This window comes from Electrona antarctica, assembly GCF_951216825.1.
Source record: "Electrona antarctica genome assembly, chromosome: 12".
Classification (NCBI taxonomy): Eukaryota; Metazoa; Chordata; class Actinopteri; order Myctophiformes; family Myctophidae; genus Electrona; species Electrona antarctica.
The window spans coordinates 31,312,138-31,322,137 of NC_136793.1; the positions used below are offsets into that span (position 1 = coordinate 31,312,138).

Sequence of the window (10,000 nt, forward strand, 5' to 3'; positions counted from 1 at the left end):
GTCTCGCAACTGTCTGCTTATCTCTTAGTTTCTTTACACCCCCCACCGCCCCTCATCCTTACGCTTTCTTTTCTCCCTCTTTCTCTTTCTCTTCTCTATGATGCTGGCCTCCTGGGTTATTGGACCAGAGAGCATTCCTCTGAGACCACTTAGAGAAAGACCAGTAGAGGTAGAGAAAGAGAAATAAAGGGGGGATGAGAGAGAGAGAGAGAAAGAGAGAGAGATGGTAGTGGAGAGCCTGGGGGAAGGAGCGATGGAGGAAAGGAAGTTTCTCCGTCAAGGTCGACTGCTGCTCACTCTCACAGTACAGTACTTTCCACTTGCGAAAAAACATTCGACGTACACACACAGATGGGTGCGGGTGAGCACGTGCACGCAAACATTCACACATGCATATAGTTTAAAACGTCTTGGCTGATGACTACCGTATTTGATCACAGAGCTTTAGGATTTCATAATACACACAATAGTTAAACCTCTAAAAAGAGAAACCAATTCAAGGTTAAGCACGTGGCTCATGAACACTATGTTAGTTCCCATATGGGCTTTGAACCTAGCCTACGGCCCTCTGTTCTCTACGCTGCTCCAAGGGAAGGGCAAGCCGAAGGATTATGGGACTCTGACCATGCTTAACTGTGCTTGGGAGACCCAGCAGTATGTGACTGTGACCCCAAAAGTGCTTAACTGTATGCTCTGCATCTCTCTGTCTTTGTCCTTCACGTTCAAGGAGCAAACGGGCGAAAAGACCAACAACGGCACTCACTACAAGTTACAGCTCCTCTACAGCAATGGTAAGAAACTGCACACGACCAAACCATCAAATGCCTTTGAGGAGACCGTACTTGTTGATTGTATACCAATGGATCTTATTGTGTGGTCAGGGGACCACACAATATGTAACCTCCTCTGGTGGTCCCCCAGGGGTCCCCAGCTAAATGATTGACAGTTAGGAAATGGACCATTACAGGTCTGCACAGAGAGTATACAAATGTGTACACTCTTTGAGTTAAATAAATAATGAGGATTTTACAGTGTAAATTGCGGTCTCGGAGATAAAATGAAAATAATCTTAGTCGTTGAGGTGGCCTGTGGCTTAATGCATATCGAACTGCGGGTCCTTGAAAAAAAAGGGAAAAAAATTATAGAGTGCATCTGTGCACTTTCTAGAGTTTAATGTTTGTATCACTGGCAATTGGAAAACATTCTTACTTATGTGCACGCACCCCTCTCTCCTTCCACCTCGCAGGGACAGGTACCCTCTTTACACCGCTCTAGGATGCTTGTAAATTATAGTGTATCATTCACTCATCATTTGATCATTGAATCTGCACTATATGAAAGAAGCCACTTCCGGGCACATATTATGTAGGGAAATTAGGTACATTTTGTGCCCCCCGTGGTGTTTCAACATCACATAGGAAATACAGAGAGAGGTTTGGTTCCCATGAGCCACTGCTGCCCCTACTCTGCCATCGCTGTGGCACCCATGGGAGATAAGATAAAAGACGTGTTCCACAGCAACCCCCTCAAACCCCTTCAACACGCATGCAGGCACTCACACATGCACGAAATAATGAACGCGCACGCACGCACGCACGCACGCACGCACGCACGCACGCACGCACGCACGCACGCACGCACACACACACACACACGCACACACACAAATGTACATACATGTGAACAGCACAGCATTTCTTCTGTACCCCCTCATCTCACCCCCTTTCCCTCAAGCCATATCAAAGGCATCTTGATCGAGACTTTGATGAGAGGAACACATTTTTTTAAAACACTGCTTTCTACACCATAAAAACTACTAATAAAGCATCTTGTACTTTAGGAAGCGATTCATAATATGCCTCTCTGCATGTGTGAATTTCAGCCCAGGATGAGGAAATTGTTAAACACAGGAGAAATAAAGCCTCTGAGTTTGACTCATTTCAAAGTACAGGTGTCACTACCGAATATTTGCTGAACAAGTGACATTGCTGGGGTGTAACTGTAGTCTCCTGGCAGACAGGGTCTGTGGAGTTAAGCACAGGAAGACAGCCACAGTGAAAGGACAGTTTGACAGTTTTATGAGAATTACTGTAGATTCTACATTTTGGCTTTGAGCCAGAGCATGACTAATAATAATCGTTCATACATCAAATGACTTTATATTCCCCCAGAAACACTAAAAAACAAAATCTGAACTGCATACCAGTTTTATCCCCCAGTGTTTGGGTTGACAGGGTCCAGTGCTTTTGTGAGAAATCATCCTGCTTCCTTTCCCATCTGAGTTTTTTTTTTGGACTTTACTGTGATTCTTATTGTGATTCTTATTCTTATTATTGTGCTTTATTGTAGCCTATATGAAAGAAACAAATTATAAATAGATAGATGCACAATAATTCATTGCTGGTCATGTCTCAGTGTAGTCTTATTATAGCAACCCGGTCTCACCCAAACACAGAGAAATAGCATGGATTGGCATACACGCCTAGAAAACCCCCAAATCCGTACATATTACACTGAAATCCTCCCTATAGACTGTGACGGAGGGGGCGCCGTCTCTACCAAACTTGAGCCACGAGAACGTGCCGTGTCGAACGTTGTGCAGTTCGGTAGTAACCCAATCGTAAATAATGTCAAACCCGAACTCACCCAAACACGGTGAAATAGCACGGATTGGCAATTCCGTACATACAATAGAGGGTATGCGCATGCTTAAAGTGAATGACACATCGAGTGGCAAATCGAGTGGCAAAGTAACATGCAAAGTGTGTTTAACATTGTTTAACGTTGTTTAATGCAATCAGATATGACTTTTCTGTGTGGATGTATGGGCTGTCAAGGTCAGAAAGTAGTTTTTTGCCACTCAGTAGGCCTTCCTGCACTTCCTGGTTTGATGATGATGTCACGTGCATACCCTCTAGTCTATACTAGTGAAAGCCACGCCTCCGTAGCAGTCAAAACTGTAGTAGTGCAATAATGTACGGATCTTTCTGTTTTCTAGGCGTGTACGGAATTGCCAATACGTGATATTTCAACGCGTTTGGGTGAGATCGGCCTCATTATAGATATAGTTTGGTCATTCTTTAATGTTTATTCTGTTTCTGGTAAGCTTTATAGGCAGTTATTAAAGTATTATGTTTTGATAGTATTAGGTTTTGTTCAGCTTACTAATATATTTTCCATGTATAATTGAAGTTGGACCTTTAGTTCATCATAACAACCTGGCACTAACCATATGATTTTTTTCCTATGTCTTGCAGGGGTTCGCACAGAACAGGATCTTTATGCACGACTTATTGACTCTGTCACTAAACAGGTTAGTTTCTATGTTAGTCTTCATGAGGGCATCTGAACTACATGTATATGTACTTAACCAGAATCTGATTTATTGTACATGAAATTGAATCGCTCCCATTTCTAATTTCTCCTCCTTTCTCAGCCCATAGCGTATGAGGGACAGAACAAGAATCCAGAAATGTGCAGAGTTCTGCTCACACATGAGGTCATGTGCAGGTGAGTCACCTTTGCGCACATGCACGCATGCACACAAACACAAGCATGCATGCACACACTCTCTCTCTCTCACACACACACACACACACACACACACACACACACACACACACACACACACACACACACACACACACACACACACACACACACACACACACACACACAATCCAAGTATCCATTACTCTCCATCACTCTGGCTTTTCTCAATGAGTCTGACATGTGGTTTTTGGGCAATGCTCCAAGCCCTACTGTTCCAAAAAAACAAGTGGGTTTGGACTGTACGTCTCGCCTGCCTATCATCGTGGTTGCTACAGTGGTAGAGCCCTGCTGCTTTCTGCTGTAACACAACATGTCCCTGGCCAGCTCCTGTTTCTTCCTGGAGCTCCGCTCAGGCCTGGAGCTTTGGTGTCAGACCTCCTGTGACTGTCAGTATCAGACACACATTAGGGGAGCACTGCACTTCCTCTCCCCTACAAGCACCCCCAGCAGTCCATGCTTAACCGTGTGGAGGAGCTTTCTCAAGATTTTGTTTGTGATAAAAGCAGTGGTACAACTCCAATCTTTATACAGTAGCTTGTTAACTGATTTAGTCCATAATTTGGCTTACTCATCATGTTTCCATAAATGCTCACCTATAGACATTCCCAAAAGTAGAGACACCAGGTTGAAAGTGGCTAAAAGCGTGGGTGGACAGAGAGAGTGGACTGGAAGTGGGGCAGTGACCCAAACTTTTGACGCCAGCAGGGGAAAGGACAGGGGGCTGGTGCCTGGGAAGAGGGGCTAAGACCGAGTAGGCTTTGCCATTGTGCGGCCAGCAGATGCCCGAATGTGACTCACAGCTGGCTAATAACAGAGCCGAGAAGGCAGAGGGCAAGCGTCACAGCTGGGGAGTGAGGCCGTCTGACAGGGGGGCGTAGGGGGGCAGGGCAGGGCCAAGCTGGGACACGAGAGGGGTGAGGCGAGGTGTAGGGGTGGCAGATGGTTAGGGGTGGGGGCACTTTTGTTATGCAGGGGACTTGGGAGGGGGTGGGGGGGCGGCTGGTTGGCCAGCAGGATCCTCGGACAGGACTGCTGACGAATTGTAGGATGTTGAGAGACGGGGTGTGTGTGTGTGTGTGTGTGTGTGTGTGTGTGTGTGTGTGTGTGTGTGTGTGTGTGTGTGTGTGTGTGTGTGTGTGTGTGTGTGTGTGTGTGTGTGTGTGTGTGTGTGAGCGTGTGTGAGCGTGTGTGAGTGAGAGAGCGCGCGCGTGTACGCAGTGGGGCAGAGTGGGGGTTGAGTTTGATTCTGAAATCAATGTGACAGATTGCCTGGCTGGCTTTTCACTTGTGAATGGTCTCTCACTGTTTGTAGGGTGTGTTGTTGTACCTTTTCTCCCTCTTTCTTTTATTCTTTTGTCTATTCCTCCCCTCCCCTCTCCTGCCTCCTTTGTGTGGCTCCTGGATCTCCGCCGACGGCAGAAAAGCAGTCTGGGCCTGTGTGTGTGTGTGTGTGTGTGTGTGTGTGTGTGTGTGTGTGTGTGTGTGTGTGTGTGTGTGTGTGTGTGTGTGTGTGTGTGTGTGTGTGTGTGTGTGCACATGTGTGTGTGTGTGTGTGTGTGTGTGTGTGTGTGTGTGTGTGTGTGTGTGTGTGTGTGTGTGTGTGTGCGCGTGTGTGCATGACATTGGCTAGACAAATGATTGGTGTTTCTCTATTTTGGTTAAATCACTGACTTGTCTTGTTTTCTCTCTCTGTTTAATTGCACAATCATAGCCGCTGTTGTGAGAAGAAAAGTTGTGGAAACCGCAATGAGACGCCCTCTGACCCGGTCATCATTGACAGGTAAGCACAAAAATCAACCATGAACAATGCCTGTACCCACTCACCTATAAACACCTTTATAAAAACAACACACAGCCTCCACACATTTCCTTATTTCCGTAAACATACTGGGAAATAAGGGAGAGCGAGTGAGAGAAGGGGTGGGTGGGTGAATGAGTGAGTGAGTGAGTGAGTGAGTGAGTGAGTGAGAGAGCACAGAGAGAGAGAGAGATTATGGTTTAGTGTGAAGGCAGAGACCCAGAACTTCTTGTTTCTGTGATGAGATGTCTCAAATCAGCTGTTGGTTTTATTGCCAGTGAAGAGCAGCAGAGTTATAGAAAGAAAATGACTGAACGTCAATGTATGCGGTGTGTGCGTGGAGGGGGATAGGTGAATAGGTGTTTACAGTTGTAGATGTTTACTATTTTGACCAAAATCTGTGCGTGCGTGCGTGCGTGCGTGCGTGCGTGCGTGCGTGCGTGCGTGCGAGCGTAATTGCTCATGCATGCATCTCTGTTTGTGCCTATGTCTGTTTCATGTAAAAATTAATGTAGGGTCCTCATCAGTCAACATTCCTACAACAGAGTATCAATGCATCAGTGCTACAATTCAGTACAAGTCTGGTTTCAGTTACACTGTTATCTCTGCCATCTCTCTCTGTTTGCCGTCTTTCAATTTCGGTCACTTATCGACCATCTAAAAAAAACAAAAAAACATAGATATTCTGAGAGTATAGGAGCATGTGGAGGGTCTGGCATACTGTGTGAGGGCTCACATGTGTAGTAAATGTTCCTCCTGACAGTCAGTTATCAGGCTTTTAGAGAGGGTGACCGTGGCCGTAATCGGCGTGTGTGAGGGCCTCCACGTCCCTGGGATTTGGAGATCTCACAGTGGTCTGTCCGGCATTAACCGCCGTGATGAATGTTCACACAGACCTTGTGTAAAATACTTTTTCTATGATGTCATCTGTTCAACCTTCATCACTTTTTACTTTTCCCTCACTCTTCCTCGTTTCCTCTTTCCTGCTTCACCTCTCTCCCTCCCCCTCCACCTTCCCTCGTTCCAGTTGTCTGTCCAGAAAACTCGTTTTCAAATGGAATCCATTCTCTTTTCAGTATTTCTGTCTCTATGATTCTCGTTCTCTCTTTTTGTCTCTCCCTCCCTCTATTTCTCTTTCTCTCTCTCTTTCGTTCTCGTTCTGTTCGGTTCAAGCTGGCTGGCTGTTGACAGTGTGTCTCAGAGGATCTCTGCCGAAGATAGTTTTCATATAACGGAAAAATCGGGACTGTTGTCTTTTGGATTTTCCCAGAATGCCTTTGGAACAGCTGCTTTTCTCATTTAGCACATTACTTTCCCAATGTCCATCAAACCCCCCATCCCCACCCACCATCACCCTGCGTCTACTTCTATAACCTCCTTGACATAACTTCATGAGTACTGGTGCACCGGGCTACTGAGGACAGGACAGGGGGAGATCTATTTATCCTTGTGTGACTGGCTGATGCAGGCTGATGTTGTGGCTGGAAGGATTGATTTAAATGGAATCATTGACCTACTGTACTCACTAATCACGCTGGGCATATCCCTCCCCAGTGGAGGCTTCTCCCTCCTGCCAGGGCCCATGGAGTCCTCCCTTAGGGAGCGAGCCTTTTAGCAGCCAGCTAATTTGTGATAAGCCGAGAGGAATTTTGTTGCGCTGTAGCACTGTGTCCTTTCGTGCCACCAATGTGCATTTTACTGGTTGTTTCCATGCATGTATACACAGTCTATTTCCTGGAGCAAAAATGTTGCATGGATTGAACACCTTTGAATTTCTGTATACTTTCATGCATGTTTCATGCCTGTGTATGTGGGGGTTCCACCTATGTTTATTTATGTATATGTATATGTGAGATTGTCTATGTGTCTCTGTGACCCCTGAACTGACCTTTTCCCCCAGTCAGTACTTGGATCCTAAATTATTCATGTGTGAGTGTGTGTGTGTGTGTGTGTGTGTGTGTGTGTGTGTGTGTGTGTGTGTGTGTGTGTGTGTGTGTGTGCGTGTGCGTGTGTGCGTGCGTGCATGTGTGTCTGGAGGAGACAGTCTGTTTCTGTGGCTGCAGTAATCAGCCTCCTGCTCCCAGCCCCAACACCTGTTCTCCAATTAACATGCAGTGCATTGGGGCCCACCCGCTCCTACTTCCCAGACATCACTTTCTATTCCTTTTCTTCCTCCCTCCCTCCCTAAGCTGTATTTTTAGTTCACCTATACAGTATATGGCTGTCCTCTCAAACTCCTGTAAGTGTGATTTATACTTCATTGTACTACGTGTCGCATGCCAAAAGAGATTGGCTATTTACAAGATCACAACGTGTCGACCTTTCGAGATTGTGGATCTGCTATTTCCGGTGCACGACACCACTGTACGATGACATAAATTAAGCATTACTTTTCTTAACCCCTATTTCCTTCTTCCTCCTCTCTATCCCCTCTCCTTCATGTTGCCAACCTCTCCTCCAATGCCCTCCCTCCCCTCTCCTCCCTCCCTCTCTCTTAGCCTGTCTAATTTTGCAATAATTAGGCAGTGTCATTAGGACACCTACCCAAGCACATGGGAGTTTGCAATTCCCCAAACGGCCCAAACCCCCTCTTTTCTAATCTCCTTTCCATATTGTTTCGGTTTTCACCCCCCCCCTATACTCCCCCCACCCCTCCTTCTCCTTCTGCTACGCTCCCCCCTTCTCCCTAATCCTGATTTGAGTGAAAGGGGAGAGAGGAGATCACAGCTGATCCGTTGGGAAGGGGTGGGGGGGTTGAAGGGAGGCAAGGGCGATCGTTGACAGAGAGATGACTTTTTAAGTTGCCCATGTGTTGCTGTGGGTTGGGTTCACCCTGCCTAACATCCCATTGGCTCCAGGGTCGTTGTCTTGTTTTGCAGTTGCTCTTTTTTTTTTCTTCTTTTTTTTGGTCGGACTTCCTTCTTTGGAGGACATCACTTATCTTTGATGGATGGACTGGCTAGCTCACTGATTGGTTGGTTGATTGAGCGATAGATTGATTCATTGATTTATTTGCTCTGTTGTGCTTGTCATCATAAATCCTCACTAGCTATTCTTACAAGTGTTTCCTGCTCGTGGAAGAGTATTTCAATACATTATGGCAGTTTTGTTATTATATTAGTCTTAGATATACAGTAAAAATCTTTGGTGTTAATTTAACTCCAAAGAGTGTGCAAATGGCACAAAATGAACACTTACAATATAGGTCAGGACTTGTACCTGTTCTATTAATAACATATGTGACTGCCTGGCAAATCGGGTAACCTTTTTGAGGGGCACTAGCCCCTCCAATGCTGTCTATGGATTTTGAGGATATTACAATGTTTGTTTAGAGCACTTATGACATAAATCGTTTGCCAGCCAAGTCAGTCTATGGACTTTAATGTTTATTTAGGGCACTAAAGTATGACATAACACATCATGTGGCTGATATAAATACTGTGGGCTCCCCTCACTTCACACAAGTGTAATTTTTGAGGGGCGCAAGCCTCTCCTATATTCAACTATAGTGTAGATTTAAACATTAAATTCCCATTGACAATGAATGGAGAATTTACGTCATATGTAGACGAGCAAATTGGCAATTTTTGTCCTACACATTGAAAATGAAATAATGATGTACAATGATAAGAGCGCCCCTCACTTAACACAGGTGTGATTTTTAAAGTGATGCTGATATTTTTGAGGGGTGCTATAGCCCCTCCTATGCCCAGCTTTCCGGTTTTGTGTGAACACAAACATTGACTTGGCTGATCACATCATAGCGATATTTTGATTGGCTGAGCAAAGTACACACTGAAGATAAAAGTGAGGGCAGAGAAGTGAAGATGCCAAACGTTATTGGCCGGAATGACTTTTGTGATGATGGCTGAGCACGGAATGTGATGTATGATGATGTATGATGATAAGGGCGCCCCTCACTTCACACAAGTGTGATTTTTTTGACGGGTGCTAGCCCCTCCTATATTCAGCTATAGTGTAGATCTTTGTCCTAACATAAACATTAAATGCCATAGACAATGAATGGAGAATTTATGTCATATGTGTCTGAGCAAATCGACATGTTATGTCATGATGATGTACGATGATAAGAGCGTCCCTCACTTCACACAGGTGTGATTTTGTTATTTCTGATACTCTGTCTTAGTGCTGGAAAGACAAGCTCTAGTCTATCCTGAAGAGTTTTCCTCAATATCCACACTGATAGGTCTGTTAATGGTGGTATTATTGCCATGCTGACCTCCGACCTATAAGAAACTATATGAGTCCTGGCCTAAGCTGGCCTCTGTATTTACAAGTGACTTTACAATGGAGACAGGCAGATGTCAGTATTAGTATTAGTTTTTGTAGGAAGGGCAGATGTGGTGCGTTGGAGCCAGTTCTCAGTGCTTTTATATTTGGCTAGAAAGCTGAGATCAATAGTTGGTCATAAGGAGAGGTGGGAGGGATCCATGGTGAGGCAGGAACCTTACAGGGAGGGAAGGGGGGGTACAGATCAATGGCAAGCACTATCTCACTAATTGATCGTGTTTCTAAGAGGGGTCTTTCTTAACAAGCCGGTGCTCAGAGAAAAGAGGAATAATCAATGAGAATTTTCCAATGTCATCAATATGGCTAACCCCCCCCCCCCACACACACACACACACACAC

The 10,000-nt window shown here is 45.3% G+C and overlaps 1 protein-coding gene across 2 annotated transcripts in view; it reads left to right on the top strand.

Annotated features, from left to right (window-relative positions):
* ebf2 (EBF transcription factor 2) overlaps nt 1-10,000 on the top strand; it is a 34,158-nt gene that overhangs the window by 4,533 nt on the left and 19,625 nt on the right. For both annotated transcript variants that reach the window (XM_079516256.1, XM_079516257.1), the window contains exons 3-6: nt 728-791; nt 3,258-3,313; nt 3,437-3,510; nt 5,264-5,332. In XM_079516256.1, coding sequence (XP_079372382.1) covers nt 728-791; nt 3,258-3,313; nt 3,437-3,510; nt 5,264-5,332 — 263 coding nt within the window. The remainder of the gene's footprint in view (nt 1-727; nt 792-3,257; nt 3,314-3,436; nt 3,511-5,263; nt 5,333-10,000) is intronic.